The sequence below is a fragment of the Hipposideros armiger genome, unplaced genomic scaffold (assembly GCF_001890085.2).
Source record: "Hipposideros armiger isolate ML-2016 unplaced genomic scaffold, ASM189008v1 scaffold_39, whole genome shotgun sequence".
NCBI classification, from domain to species: Eukaryota; Metazoa; Chordata; class Mammalia; order Chiroptera; family Hipposideridae; genus Hipposideros; species Hipposideros armiger.
The window spans coordinates 5,141,061-5,157,870 of NW_017731389.1; the positions used below are offsets into that span (position 1 = coordinate 5,141,061).

The 16,810-nt window shown below is 36.9% G+C and overlaps 1 protein-coding gene across 4 annotated transcripts in view; it reads right to left on the reverse strand.

The window, feature by feature from the left end:
- Positions 1–16,810, reverse strand: part of BICC1 (BicC family RNA binding protein 1) — a 263,046-nt gene that overhangs the window by 24,516 nt on the left and 221,720 nt on the right. For all 4 annotated transcript variants that reach the window (XM_019638418.1, XM_019638417.1, XM_019638420.1 and 1 more), the window contains 11 exons: positions 15,072–15,151; positions 13,183–13,341; positions 11,858–11,911; positions 10,812–11,006; positions 10,334–10,585; positions 7,657–7,788; positions 5,445–5,631; positions 3,414–3,575; positions 2,637–2,833; positions 2,366–2,498; positions 1,675–1,831 (listed from right to left, as the gene is read on the reverse strand). In XM_019638418.1, coding sequence (XP_019493963.1) covers positions 1,675–1,831; positions 2,366–2,498; positions 2,637–2,833; positions 3,414–3,575; positions 5,445–5,631; positions 7,657–7,788; positions 10,334–10,585; positions 10,812–11,006; positions 11,858–11,911; positions 13,183–13,341; positions 15,072–15,151 — 1,708 coding nt within the window. The remainder of the gene's footprint in view (positions 1–1,674; positions 1,832–2,365; positions 2,499–2,636; positions 2,834–3,413; positions 3,576–5,444; positions 5,632–7,656; positions 7,789–10,333; positions 10,586–10,811; positions 11,007–11,857; positions 11,912–13,182; positions 13,342–15,071; positions 15,152–16,810) is intronic.

Sequence of the window (16,810 nt, forward strand, 5' to 3'; positions counted from 1 at the left end):
AATAGTAATTAATTCACCAAAGAGTTTATGAAAATAAATCAGACTTTGGTAAGCTAAAGAAGAAATAAGACTGTATGTGCTATATTTGCCTATAGACGTTCTATACTATAAGGATATACAGTTAACCCTTGAAGAACATAATTTTGAAATGCATGGGTCCATTTACATGCAGATTTTTTTCAATAAATGTACAGTCAGCCCTCCATATCCCCGGTTTCGCATCCTAGGAATCAACCAACAATGGCTCCAAAACAATATTTCTGATCCATGGTTGGGCACCCGGGGATGCAGAGAGCCAACTGTATGAATTGTTCTGCACCATTTTATATAAGGGACTTGAGCACCTGGAGCCTTTGTTATCTGCAGGTGCAGGGAGGAGGGTCTGGGAACCAATCCTCTTTGGATTCCAAGGGAGGACAGTAGGTAAGTTTTGGGGAAGTCAAAGTTATACACAGATTTTTGACTACACAAGTGGTCAGCGCCCCTAACCCCCATGTTATTTGAGGATCAACTGTATAAGAAAACTAATAAGACAGTAGAGGGAATTGGGTAGATGGAACGGGTGGGAGCAAAATTTTTCAATGTAGAAGAATTTCATTGTTTTTCTTTTTACAAACATGTGAATAGACTGCCTATTTGAAAAGATAAATGGAAAAAGAAAATAAGGATAACACATTTGGAGCCATCCTATGGTAAAGGGGAGTTATGTTTAACACAGTGTATGTATTTATACTCACTGTGATTTATAATAAGTGAAATCATGAAGCTGCCAAGTATTTAAAACCAAAGTTAGTATTTGGAACAAGGGAGCCATAGTTTAAATTAGAAATTCAAAGGCAAATGAAGAAGAATTCACAGCAGGAAAATATCTAACAGCAACAATCAGAGAATAAAAATTGCCCTGCTGATTACTAAGAGCAGAGAGAATGTTAAAAGTTTCAGAGCAATATAGATGGTTTAAGGACCCAGATAAAAACCTAACCAACTGACAAGGGGTGGGGCTATAGAGAAGATATAAGGGTTAAAATGACCAGATATTATTCCTTAATAAAACTGTTACCCACAAAAACATCACTAATACCGAAATGGAATACCACTCAGCCATAGAAATAGATGAAATACTGATATTTGTGACAACATGGATGAACAGTAAGGGGTGGACCTTGATGGATTTATGTGAAGTTAGATTAATCAAATGAAAAAAGAAGTTCCATGTCATTTCACTCATACTGTAATATAAAAACAAAAACAAATGAACAAACAAAAACAAAATGTACTCACAGAGGCAGACAACAGATCGATGTTACCTGAAGGGAAGTGGGGTACAGGAGGGGCAAAACTGGTAAAGGGGGTCAATTATATGATGACAGATGGAAACTAGACTTTTGGTTGTAAGCATGATGTAGTATATACAGATGTTGAATTGTAATGTTGCACACCTGAAACTTATATAATGTTATAAACCAATGTGATCTCAAAAAAAATTTAAGAAAAAAGAAAAGGTATAAAGAGAACTAAAAAACAAAAAAACTCATGGGTAAGATCAAACTTACTTGAATCAAAGAGCACTCACTACTGAACAAATCCAGTTTTGTTCCACTACCTTAAAACAAATCCAGCCTGTTATACAATTTCTTTCAAAGGATCAAGGATTTTTAAAGATGAAATACATACTGTAAGTGGGAGTTTTTGGTGCCTTGCAGTAGTTCTACTGTCTGCCTCTTAGCACAGGAAACTTTGGAAGGACCCATCATCTGTTTCAAGTCACCAGCATTCCCAGAGTGGGAAGGACTTCGAGGCATGCCTACTTCAACAAAAGCATCATTACAACCTGCAGAGAAGAGAAAAAAGTGAAACTCCAAACATTACCTTATCATCAACCATCACCTGCGATGGAAACAAACCAGACCAACTCTAGGGAGACACAAACATAACAGCTTTCAGCTGCAGAGACAACACCTTAACAAATTCAGGCTGCCTCAAAAAATCAAGATGAAATTTGAAGAGAAGGCCCTCATATTTTTTAAAGATTGTTAGGAATGAAAGGGTTATAAAAAGAAGTTCTCTACTTAGAAAAAAAATCATATATACACACACACACATATATATATATGTATTTAGTAAACTGATGTTTTCCTGCTACACAATTATATTCAATTTAATTTAAGAAGTCCCACAGTAACTGGAAAGTGATTCTGTGAAAAGTGCTTTTCAATGTTTCAATATGTTCTTTGGAATTTCATCCAAGATGTTGCCTTTCTGCATCCTGGAGGCCGGATCAGCCATATTGGTTAGCAAAAGCAATCTGAAATCACTTCATAGAGTTTCTACAATCCCCTTTATCCAAGTTCAGAAGGAAAGATACCTTCTGCAGGGTTTGATTTGGGTGAAGCCTGCTCAGGTCCACTTGTTTGTCTGGAGGGATCACTGTGATTCGCACTCAGGACTTTTTCTCCAAGGGATGAAGTAGATATTGCACCATATTTTATATTTGGAGACTGAAATAATAATAGAAAATAACATACAGATATGGTCACAATTCTAAATTCCATTTCAGGTGAAAGTTTAAAAGTGTCACAAGGGGCTTATCTCTTACAAACAACATAGATCCCATAATTCTAGCTGAAGGACATTACCTGTGCATGTCCATTTAAAGAAGCAGAGATCTTTTTGCCTTCTGTCTGCATACTGTTGATATGGACGTCAACAGGAGTCAAGCCAGGAGGGGGAGACGGGGCTGTGTGCCCATAGGCGGGCACTCCAGACAACAAAATATTGGTTAACGTGGCTTGGGCAGTAGGTGGGATCATAAGGTGTGGTATAGCAGAAAAACCTAGAACAGCATTTCATGAAGACAGATATTAGATAGGAAAAAACCCCAGAATCAACAGATTTTTTTTTTCAGTAACAACAAACGTCATTTTTGTTGCTGCAAATTCAGAAGAGAATTTGATACTGAAACCTCTCTGCAAATAGGTTTAGCATGTCTCACAAAAGAATGTTAAAATGGAACGATACTCTCGAGACTGTTTCATCCAAGCTCCTCACCGTACAGATGAGGAAGCTAGCTAGATTTAGCACATGCAGATGACAACCAAGCAAGTCTGCCCACCTAGAACCTCCCTTTCCTAACTACCAGGTAAGTGACCTTCATCTGCCCTTGCCACCGCTCCCCACACAGCATGCTCTTTTCCTGATCTGCGTGTCAGGTTTGAAGATTATAGTTCACTTTTATGAAAAACTTTCTTGTGCATCATTTTAACTAACTTACACATTAGGGAATTTCTGCTTGGTGGCAGTACGCTTGGAACTGTAACTTTTTCCCTAAGGACATGGAACCACTAGTAAATTTTATTTAAAAACTGATAATACCGAAGAAGACATGCCTTTCATTGTACTTAAATGATACTGACCTGTTGCACTTGAAGTATTAGCAAGTGAAGGTGCCCATAATGTGGGGCTGGGGGTGCCAGAACTTGGACTTTGCAGAGGACTGACTGAGCTATTAAGAGCATTCAAAAGTGAGTTTGGGGTTGTCGACGTGTTTAGAGATAAGGTGGTAGGACCCAAAAGACCTGTAATAGAGGAATGTAAGGTCAATATGCATAAATTCAAGATTTTACAATAACAGACGGCACCAGTATTATCATTTGGAATGCACATTGGTATAATCTGATATTTTCTAAATATAAATGAGTGACAGGTTACCTCCTTTCAAATATCCCTATGAAATATTGCATGATACGATTCCAACACAGGACCCAGCTTATCCACAGACAGGTGCTGATGGGAAAATGGAAGACAGGTGCGTACTCAAACTAGGACGCAGTCAGGGTCACTGACCAATGCCAGCTGCTCTGCATTCATTTCAGTAGCCAAGATGGACAAAATTTTGCTCAAATGGAAACCCATTTTTATTTCTCTGCATAACTCAGTTGCCATATGCTTTCCAACAAACTCTTTTCAAACCATTTACAATTAGCAGTGAATGAGGGAATGTGTTCCTGCAATAGAACGGCTCTGTTTGGCCCATTTGCAGATGGGCTGAGCTCCCTGGAACCGTTTTCATACTACGTCAAAACACATACATGACTTCTTCATGCTCCCTCTCAATGTGTATGAAAGCTAGTCTCAGGGGAAACTTTTTTTTTTTTGGTTCTTCCCTGGTTTTTAAGGACTTAGTGCTTGATTTAAATGATGAAATTTCCCTTTGGGCATTTAAAATATGCCCTGAAGTAAAATGTGGATTTATATACAAGTTTCCAGGAATACTTAAAGCATGAAGTAGTACAGGATAGGTACAGCCATGAAAATGTTTTAAACATTGAGTAACTGAATCTCTGCTCACTTCTTTTCTCTCCAGTGCAGCAAGGAACTCAGTTCCTCCTAAGTTATGTGAGTGGCGTTTCCGGATACACGGCTGTGTTATTAGGATGAGTCAGATCTTCAGTGGAAAGCACCACTTTGGGAGACGGTGAGCCAAGGAGAAAAAAATCTGCCTTTACTGTAATGGCGTCTAGGTAGGGCTGCTTGGAGTATTAATCGTATTATTTAAACATGTTATATATTTCTTAAAGCAAGACTAGCTATTACAAAAAAACTAAAGACTGCTGTATTTTTCTGTCTCAAATCAACACGGAATGGGGCAGACTGATTTGCTAGGGTTATTGCATTAACTTTTTATATAAAGTCTACTGAAAAAACTGTGCAAGGAAGTAGTGAACCTAGCATAGTTTAATATAGCAGCTGACTTCAGTCTGTGAGATGGGAATCCATAAATGAGGCAATAAATATCACCATTACTATCACGGGGCTCACTCTACTTTCTTAAAGGACTAAAGCACTGAAATGTTGTTCTTTCACCTTCCTATTCTCTGCCTTAGATATAAATACAGGTCTGTTTGCTCCCCTCACTCGGTGGCTGCACTCTAGATTTCCTTTGTGTCTTAGCAAGGCAGGCTTAGCCACTGGGAGTGGGGGTTCTGCTTGCTTTCACCTCCCCTGCTCCCCACCCCTCATACAGATTTGCAATTACTTTTTGAAACGCAAACTGGATAATCTTTATCTCTAGGGACTGACGGCAATATTGCAAATGCAAGAGAGAACAAACACATAAATTATAGTCAGCCTGCTGCCTTCACTCTCAATGGCATTCTTAATTTAGAAGAACACACACACTGAAAATAAAAGTCAGACCTTGATTTTTTATGCTAAAATAAGAAGAATCTGGGAAACATAAATCTATAGAGTCTAACAAACAAACAAACAAACAAACAAATACCCCAAAATAGATTGATTAGCGTTTTGTTGCTTTTCACCTGATCTTAGGGCCTGATGGGAGAAAAACACAGCCTTTAAAATGTAGCCCCAAACTGTAGAAAGAAAGGGAACTGGATAAGCAATCCCCCAATGACTGAGAAGTGCTATAATAATAAATTTTATACCTAGTCCAGTGAGTCCGAGGCCTGCTGAAGCTAAGATGTCCAGGCTGGGACATGCCAGGCCGGCAGGGCACGATGCTGGGGACGGGCTGGTTGCTATGGTAACCCCACTGCTTTCAAGTCCAAGGAGACATTTCCTTGCTTCATACATATTTAAGGCATTTCGCTCAACACTTTTCACAATCACAGACTATGAAAACACATAATGGGAAAGAAAAAAGTGACATGCAAGTACTCTACAATGAATTGGGGAGGTGGGTGAGAAATGAATGTGGTGAGAAGAATTCTACTCAGGGAATATATTAATGCTGCTTGAAAATCAACTGCAAATTCTAACCACTTGCTATGTTTCCTCCTTTGGGCAAAACCATAAAACACTAGTTACCATTTCTTGGGTGTGTCCTGTGTTCCAAGCCCTGTGATGGAAGCTGCATATATATCCCAATTCCCACCAAAACCTTATGGGGTAGAAATTATTATTCATATTTAGTGAAGATTAAGGGATTTACACAAGGTCACAGCACAGTTGTGGAGGGGCAGCGAGAGGACTGGAACAAGGGTCTATCTCTAGCGCCGTTGTCATTTCCATCCTCTTGTCTTTACATTAAAGCTTTTCCCCCTTGATCTCTCTTTTTTACAAAACAAATCAAACTTGTCTCCAGGCAGTATATAGACTGCATAATAATAGTCACTTATGTTTGACATTTATGGTCTGCTAGTTAACTAATAGACCTTGAGGTACCACTATTCCTCACTGATGACATATCTATGGCAAAGCTTATAGTAACATAAATTTCTAAACAATAAATCTTTTTTTTCCCCCTCAATGGACTCATCTAGAAAATTGGAAATGTGAACCCAAGGGGGAAAGCCTCCAATAAACAATAAAGAAAATTTGTGGCTGAGAAAGCAGTTAAACCAGCAGTAAGCATGGGGGCCAGCGAGGCATGATTACATGGCCTGGGATGCTGCAAGGCTTCCGAGTTCTCACAATCTATTTTCCCCTGACTTGTGCCCATTTGTTACTGAACTCCAGGAATTCTTCTTGTGCCTGTCCGTCCATCTGATATGCACAAGTCCTCAGAAGTCTATTCCGTCTTTATCTTTTTGTCCTGGTAGCTACAGTGACTCCAGTCAACTCAAATTCGTCAAGCATGAAGCTTCACGACATGTAAAATGAATGTCCTATTCTCTAAGTTCACTATATCAAGCCCACTTAGAGTCAATATTATCTTTTCCTTTATAAAATTTTCTTTGGAAAAAGACATGATTGTTTTTCTTCAGCTGTACACCAAATACATTATTTACATAGATACAAAATATTAAATATGTTATACATATACCATTATGCATATATAACATTTATACTTTAGAAATTAAAAAAATAAAAGGCACAGCTGTTTAGTATTTTACCTACTATAATAAAAACATGCAACTTGCTTTTATTATTCAACACCATTCTTATCCTTCGACTTCTGGTACAATGGTTTCTTCCGAGTGTATAACTAGAAGCAGAATTGCTGGGGGTAGGGTATCAGTATTTTCGGTGGGATCAGATAGTCCCAAATTGCTCTTCATAGTGGTTGTGCCCATTTATACAATACTAATGTAAGAATATTCCTCTTTCCTCACATTCTCACTAGCACTTAATATCATCGGTTATCCCATTAAATTGTTACTGTCTATGTAAATACTGAAATTTTGCAATACCTTAGGGGAGAGGTTCCAAGCAGGTTGAACTGGGTATAACTCATTACTAAAAGTATTTATTACTAAAGAGAATGGACGCCTATTTATTTGTTAAATATCCAGAGCTAGCACAGTGGCTCCCAAATAGAAAGTAAGCTAAAGATTTTTTAATTGTATTGGATAGGTACACATGCACACATAACACATGTTTGCCTTATCAAGTCTCTGGTAGCATAGTAATCAAATTGCAAATTAATTAAAAAAAAAGTTGTCTCTTTCCTTCTCACATATATATAAAAATAATGGTCACTAAAATTAGATTCCAAACTCAACACACATATAAAGAAAATGACAATCAATAATGAATGTTATTAGAAATTTATATTTGTAGAAAAGAGCTAAATAGAATATATAATGACATATACTAACATATTTAATTCCATGTGCATGCAAATACACGCTTATATGCAAATAAAACAGAATGTGATATGATACATGGTTCTCCGGGTCCAAACTCTGAACCAACCTTGCTCGGCTGCTTTGGCTTTGGTTTAATGCTAATGAAGACATCAAGCTGTTCCATCAACTGAGCAATGAATTGTGGATCAACTTCAATTTCTTCCTTCATATCAAACATCAACACAAGAGGAAGACAACCCTAGGAAATACCACAGTAGAAAGTGTAGGATGTAAAAAGTGACACATTTAAGCATCCAATAATTTAACATGCCTACAAATAATGCAGCATTTTACAGATCTAAAGAGTAAACCAAAGTACTAAAGCTACAGTACATACCTACACATAGCTCAGAGGGCTGGTGGCAGAAACCATTTTCGGGGTGACAAAATTATGTGTATCTTAAGCTTCTATGTTTGGCCCTGAATTTTTCACTCATTCTGCACCTGGGAAAATTCCTCTGTCCTCTGACTTCAGTTTTGTTAGTGATGCCAGAAATTAGATCCACAACCATATCCAGGGTACTCATCTTATGCCCTTCGTCAAAGACTGAGTGGTGGCTATTTATTGTCTCCTGAATGAAATCTAAACATGTATCAGCCTTTAAAGAGCTTCACATTTTGGCCTGGTGTTGCTTATGCAATCACAGGTCTGTGTGTCTGTCCCCTCCTCCAGACTAGACCAGCCTCTTGACTATCTTTTAAATAGATTCTGTACATTGGCATCTTAACTCATCAAAAGACTTCTTCACCAACCCAAGTGCTACTTCTCTTCTGATGCAGCTCCAACCTTACCTCCTTTCTGCAGAGTTTAGCATTGCAAAGTTTAGTACTTATTTTTTCTGATGCTTTTTGTTCCTGGCCCCCAATCTACTGAGTATAAGAACCATGTCACGTACATTTTCTGATGCACAAGATACCCAATGTTAGCCTATTGACTGATGAGTTTTGTATGTAAGTATCAGGAGAAGTTATCATGAAACACACTAGAATGAAAGTAAAATTACTTTGTTCCATTTTTCTTATGGGTAAAAGTTATTTCTGTAAGACCATGGCTATAAAAAGGTGATAGTATTTAAAATAAAGCCTTTTAATTTTTCCCTCTCTCCCTCACTTCTTTTAATATTGTACAATAATATGTTCATCCCACCTATATTTTTGGCAGGTATGGTCAAAGTATGTATATGACTTCATAACTGAAGAATGCTTGAAAAAGTTCACTGAGCTCAAAATAATATCTAAAGAACTTGAAGAGAAGGAAAAAGTAAATATGAATAAGCATAATACTGTTTGGATATGAATGTGCCATCTGATTAGTGTTATATTAAAAATAGTCTGATAAACTGAACTTGACTTAAATCATTCACAAAATAAATCTCCTAAAGTTAATGATAATAACAAGTTCTAATCTGTCAGAGGAATGGAGTCAGCAATACAAACTTGGATTTTGTAAGTTTCTCAAAAGCGAGTTCTGCAAGTTAATAATAGTGAAGGTCACACCTGAAGCTTACTGATTCAAATGTCACTAAAGGTCAAGTTCTGAACAGGAGAATACAGGTCTGACAATTAAGTCTGCAAACTTGTTGCAACAATGTTGCTAACCTTTTTTTATATCACAGGGATTATTCATTATGAATTTGTACCAACTGGACAACTTTACTATTTGGAAGTGCTGAAAAGGCTGCATGAAAAAGCCAGATGACCTGAACTTTTCACCAACAATTCATGGCTCTTGCATCACGACAATGCACCAGCTCACACGGCACAGTCTGTGAGGGAGTTTTTAGCCAGTAAACAAATAACTGTATCGGAACACCCTCCCTACTCATTTGATCTGGCCCCCAATGACTTCTGTCTTTACCCGAAGATAAAGGAAATATTGAAAGGAAGACATTTTGATGACATTCAGGACATTAAGGGTAATATGATGACAGCTCTGATGGCCATTCCAGAAAGAGTTCCAAAATTGCTTTGAAGGGTGGACTAGGTGCTAGCATCAGTGCATAGCTTCCCAAGGGAGTACTTTGAAGGTGACCATAGCGATATTCAGCAATGAGATATGTAGCACTTTTTCTAGGATGAGCTCGTGGACTTAATTGTCTGACCTCGTACAATGGTGTTTATAATAAAAATATTTGTGAGTCCACATTATGTCAGTCCACTCTGTAACTATGTATCAACCTATACACTGTTTTTAAGCGAATACAGAAAGAAGGATCTCAAATTATAAATTGGAAGTAGTACTGAATTATACAATTCTGTTATTTTTCTTCAATGCATGATACTCGAATTCATGGCTTAAACAGCATTTTTTTAAATTATATCAGAGATTTATGAAATGTTTTATGTCACCAAAATTTATGTCTTTGAGGGTAATATTTGAAAGGTATTTTTACTTTTCTGTTTAAACAGAAGACTTTGTCAAATGAAAACTGCAAACTAATATATGTTGTATGAAAATAATCACCTTCCACAAAATACAGTCAATTATTTCCTTTGAACCACTTTGTTTGGTCTAAGTTTAAAAAAAAAAATCCTGCAAGGCAATCACTCACTTATGTAATGAAACTAGGCCTGTGAGGCACTATCCACATTATTCCTTTATTTCCTTTTACCAAGAAACTTATTTGACCAGGCTTCCAAAGTGCTTTCATGAATACCATATCAGTATGGTGTGTGCAGTGATATATACGCATTGCCCAAAGAGGTAAAAAAAAAAATTGTAACACTAATTTCACTAAACCTACCATGAGATATTGCCTTGCCAGACAGACAGACTCAATGGTGCCCTGGAGGTAGACGGTGGATTTCTTTTGTGGATTACTGGGGTCAGGAAAGTGGATCTGAGCACCCGTTCTCTGCATGATATGTTTGATGTTGCTTCCATTTCGACCCATCATAAAGAGATGATGTTGAGCTGCGATATCTAGTTGTGTGCTCACCGGAATAGCAGATGCCAGGCTCCCGGCAAGATGTTCCAACAGCATGGCAGTCCCTTCCTAGGAGAAAAGGGTGGGAGAGAAATAATCCCACAAAATAACTGTCCACAGACAGGGAAAGAGGCCAGTGCACTTCTAACAACTATGGAAAAATACAGCACATTCTAATAAACCAGAATGTAATGCAAGGGAAAATTCTGGAGAACAAATTAGTGTGGAATCCTTTAAAAATAAAGCTTGAATGATTTGTGCATGTACAATGTTCGAAATTCTCTCAATCACTTACCTTCACAGCACTAGTGTTATTCTGAGACCCTCGTACTATCACAGTAGCACCATACATTCGGGAACGCTGTTTAAATGACACTGAAATGTTGTATGTTTGGGATATGTGCTGGATGGAGGGGGAATTAGGATCAGGAACTGGCTGAAGAATTCCAGCAATCGGTAGCTCAAACATCAGCACCAAAGGAAGCAGCTCCTAAAATGAAATTATGAGAACCCAAAGCAGATAGTTACATCAGTATACATTTAGATATATGTGTAATTCATTCATTCTTTGCTAAAGATGGAATTTTAAAACATAAATTGCTTTGACTAAAGATATAAGCTTGGGTAGAATTATATAGTTTCTTAAATAACAAGAGCCTTTTACTAAACCTCAAAGTTTGTAACTTTAACTGCCTGTGGCATTTTCCTCAGGACTCTTTTTTTGTTTGTATTTTTAGTTTCAGGTGTACAAAACAATATAATAGTTAGACATTTGCACCCCTCACAAAGTGATAACCCCCCTCCCCCAATCTACTACCACTCTATCATTATATATAGCTATTACAATTCCATTGACTCTATTCCCTATGCTGATTCCACATCCCGTGACTATATATATATTAAATTACAGTTGGCATTCAGTATTATTCAGCTTCAGGTAGTACAGTGCATTGGTCAGGCATCTACACCATCCATGAAGTGGTCTCCCTAATAAGTCCAGTGCCCATCTGGCACCCTACAGAATCTTTACAACATGATTGATTATATTCCCAAACTGTCTTTCATATCCCCGTGGCAATATTGTGGCTACTAATTTGCACTTTCTAATCCATTTACCTCCTCCACCCCCTTTTTGATCATTTCAAAAACACCAGAGAAACTGAATCAGGTAAAATCCAGAAAGTCTCTAAGAAACATTTTTAATATATTAACCTGAGTTTTGTCACTATTTCCTTCATCCTGGACATGATTGTTATAAATTGATAAATTATGATTTTTTAATGTCCTATAATGAAAACGCTGCTGACAACGATTTACAGTACTAAAGCAATAAATAGTTACCCGAATTCTAACTCGGGCAGATTCTACTCCTGCCGGTTGTCCTGCTATAGATACCTGCAAAAATAAGGAAATACAGAGTTAATTTATTTTAATTGAACCCACATCTGCTTTTCCAGCTATCTACATCTTTGCTACTCAAAGTGCTCTCCTGGAAAAAATATTAGCATGGAAGCTTGCTAAAAATGAAGGATCTCAGGCAGCAGCCCAGACCTGCTTAATCAAAATTTGCATTTTAATGAGCTCCTCAGGTAATTTGTGTCAATTAATCTACATTATCCCCTGGAAGTCCTAAAACCTCCCAGCCCCAGTGAGTCATCCTGCCTCCTTTATAATTTCATTTGTTCACTGCATTTTTCTCCCTTTTGTTTCAACTCCTTGCAGACGAGATGAATATCAATACACAATGATACTGCTGAATGAACTATGCTGGTGCTAGGTGGTAAAAAATTGTTCCTCTAATACCCACCTCCAGCCCTCTCCTGGGATCCGCTGAACTTTCCTGGGATCCATCAACTAAAGAATTAATCTTGGCATGAGGGTCAGGGTGTGGGGCTCCAGGGCACTGCTCTTAGAGCATATGCCTACACCATCCATGCTAGTTATCAAATATTGTGAATACTGTCCATGCTTTTTACCATGACTTTCTATCTAGCTCTGTATGAATGTGTCCCACTATTACATGAATCCCCACAGAGAAAAGACTGTATTTTATTTATCTTTGTGGCCGACAGTTTCTAGTGTTATTAGCTTAGAAGAGAGAAAACTTCTAAATAACACAATATCTCTTCTTCAAGTACTGGAAATGCTTTCATATGGATAGGTGAGTTGATTTGTTTCCAAACACAAGAACTAGGAAAAATACGTATGAACTAAAAAGAGATATAATTCAGTCAATGTGAGAAAGACGGGCACTCATACATAGACTGCCCCTCAGAAAGTGATGTGGTGTGTAGCCTGGAGGACCACTCGTGGAATGCTGCAGACAGAATCCCACCAGAGTACTTGGACTAGGCAAGCATTCAGGCCCTTTCCTAATCCATACACTCTCTGAGCCTTTCCTTAGGGACTTCATTTTACGTCATCACTTCCTCTCTTCTCTTCTACCAACCACTGAGAGATCAAGAGTTCAGGGCCACCTACAACTCTTGTTTTCAAAAATGCCGAGCACTTTCCATCTTCTTGCGGTGGGGGGCAGGTCATACAATCTATACTACATGCCAGCTCCATGAGTAAGTTTTTGCTCTCGTCTCCCAAAAAAAGAGGTGCACACGGAAAATTAATTCTGCAATTTGTCCCATAAAAGTTCATGTGAAAAGACCCAGCACCTGGTTGCTTTTTTCTGCTTGGTTATTCCTGTTGGAATCTGGAAAGTGGATGTGGCATCCTGTTTCTTCCATCACTTTTTTAATATTGTTGCCGCCTTTGCCGATGACATGAGAATGTTCTGTATGTGAAACATCCATCTTCAAGGTGACCCGATTGCTCTAGGTGGAAATAATGTATCATTTCTTGATGCACAAAAAAGGAAGGAACCGCTCCCTAAAACACTTTTCCCGCAGGGAATAATATTAACAAAAAGTGAGCCAGCGCAAGACTGTACAGATTTTATAATAAAATCTTAATCTCTATACATGTTCCATTTCTATTTCTCTTTGGCTATAAAAAAAGAAATATTTCAAGACAAATTTGTCAGAAGAAATAGAAAGATATACTCTTTACTAAGATAATTTTTTTGAAACTAGCCTTTAAATGAAATCAGCTACAATTACAAATAAATTACTCATTTTTTTCTTTAATAGATATTATTCATGAAACATTTAATTTAAATAACTAAAAACAGACGAAAACACAATTACAAGACTGATTATATACATGCTACTGGGACTGCAGAACTAAGATGATAGAAAACTAGAAATAAAAATAAATCTCAAAACTGAATAAAGAAGTATTTACAAGTATTTTAACAACTGCTATATTACTGTATGTCAAACTTGACAAAATAGATCTATCATTCCCGCTGGTAGAAAGAAGAATGAGATAGATATCACAAAACATAAATCTCTAACAACAAAATGGCTTAAGTAAACCAATACAAAGTATGATATTAGTTATAACAAAGCAATATGTAAAATTCTAAGACATAATAATGGATAATTATGGCCACACTGGAATCCATGTATTTAATTTTGGGGAGTTTAGTGTTATAAAATTATAACAACAAACATGAAATTTCTCATTTACCAGACTGATACTGAAATTCTTCAGTTCTTAAAAAGTAAAATTAAAAAGTCAAAACACAACAAGGTGTTAAAAGTATCAGTAGTTTTACAGCTTCTGAATTCTTAAATTTTAAACATATCCATTAAATAATTTGATTTTTAAACTCAGTTCTTTTCGTTTAACATTTCAAACACAGAAAAAAGATATTCTTTTTTGTAAAAAGAAATTCTAAAATATTTAATAATTACAAGGTAAAAAAAATAAGACAATGACAAAAAAGAACAAAAAAAAAAAGGTCTGAAACCATTTCCATGAAAAGACCAGGTAACAAAACATAGTGGTTAAGAACCAGGCGGCCTGGATTTAAATCCCACCTCTTCATTTATCAGCTACAGAATTCTGGGGAAATTCCCTAATATCTCTGTGCTGAGTTACATATGAGGAATAAACAAATTAATATTTGTAAAGTGCTGAGCAAAGTGCCTGGCATAAAGTAAGTGATTTAAAGTAGATTCTCACGAATGAATACACATTTTTAAATATTTAAATTTCCCTATTATCTCTCTCTAGATACTTGCAGAGAGAGAGAGGATGTACAAGAGAGTGTGTCAGATTTCATGCCATCACACATACCGAGCTATACAGAAGATCATTTTCATTTTCTATTGGCATCATAAAGGCAAATATGCTAATTATTACAATCTTTATTACTTACTTGACCTATACTAATCAGGGTCAATGTCTATTTCTGAAGATGGCATATAAACACATCCATATGTAAATTATACAATATTATTCGATTACCCAGCATGAGAGAGCCCATTCAGATTTTAAACAGAACTTTACATCCACTGTAGAATCACACGCGCTTATTTCAAAACCCACCATTACTTTCTCCTGGTTTTTCTTCTCCAAATGGTTCTTTCAGAACAGCATGAAGTAGCCCTTGCAGAGACAAGGTTCTGACATCTGAGTGTCCTTAACATTCACTTACTTTTGTGTCTAAGACAGACATGATCATTTCCTTGGCTTCTTTAACATCTTCTTTCTTTCCAGAAACCTTAATATGGGGATCTACAAGAAATCAAAAACAAAGGGCTCATGTGAAACCCTCAAACTCTCTTCTTTAAAAATTGATGTTACAATAAGAGAAAAGAGATTCCATAATAAATTAAATGTTATTATTGTAATAAAGACAGGAATATGGAAAATACCAAACTGTGCATACATCCATGGCGTGTTTCCTTCTGAAAACTGGTTAAATCATTTAACTTTAAATTTAACTGCCAAATAAATATAACATAATTATTTTTATTGATTTTTGAATATGTAAACTTTTGATTTTTTAAAAATGCCTACAAATGTATAGTGCTATATTTTCCCCAATTGACTGCAAAAAAAAAAAAAAATCTCTGTGCCAGTGTACTAATAGATCTGATTTTAAACCTCAGTTCAGTCCTTCACCAGCTCTCACCCAGACTATAGCAATCCCTTACTGAAATCCTGTCTTTCTCTCTTGTGGGTGGCCCTCTACAATCTGACCCTCACTACCACTAACATGGTCTTTTTAAAAATTTTTCAATTACAGTTAACATACAATATATTAGTTTTAGGTATACAACATAGTAATTAGACTTTTATATACCTTATAAAGTGATCAGTTCTTAAGGTACCCTAACAAATCTAGTACCCCAATAAGTCCAGTACCCACAATTTTTTAAACAGGTGAGGAGTCCATACATTCACTTTATTATTTGATCTCTTGCTATACCGTAGGCCCTGTTCTAATGCTTTAAGTGCATTAACTCAATCTACTCCACAGCTTTCTTTGTGAGGCTGTTTACAGAGGAAACTAAGGTTACAGAGCAGTTCAGTCACTTGCCCCAGAAAACCACTGAGAGGCTTGTTCACGATAATCCAATGTCTTCCAACTCTGGATCCACACTTGAAACTATGTGATTAATTTAATTTAGAAGAGATCCTTACATGTCAAGATTAATGGGGAAAAAAAATAAAAACCTTAATCTTCATTCAGGAATATTTAATATTTATGCAAAATTAGTATTAAGTGGCTAATATACTATATTATGTCTATTGTTTGTTACTGCCACAGAATTTTATGTAGGAAATCATTCATTCATTCAGCAAATAGTTTCTGAACCTCTGCTGTATACCTGGGCACTGTTCTAGGGGTTGGGGGATTTGTGAGGGAAGAAAAAAGACTCCTGTGCCCATGAAGCTTACAGTCTTGTGCAGGGAGACAAATGTGAAATCAAATAAATAATGTAGTATATTAGAACATAACTGATATTAAAAAAAAGAAAACAAAAGGATCAGGAGTACCAGCTAAGGGAAGGGGTAAGGGCTTTAGGCCTCACTGGGAAAGTGAGACCTGAGTAACCGCTTAAAGGAAGAGAGGCAGCTGGAATCTCCCAGTGAAGACAGAGCCAAACAAAGCCAAAACTCCAGGGTGGAGACATGCTTCTGCAGCTCTCTCTAATCAGGTTTTCACATTTCCCCAGGAAACTACGTGTTCTGTTACCTTATAGGTCAGCCTGACCGACAGCAAGACCATTTTGGGGTAAGTCAAAAGCTGTATGCTGCTCGCTTTAGTGGTAAAGCTGAATTAACAGAGATAATTTATCACCATTGTCATCATCATCACAATCATTACAAATGACATTCTTACTGACTGCCTTCTTGCTGAGTCCTTCATACATGGTACTTCATCTC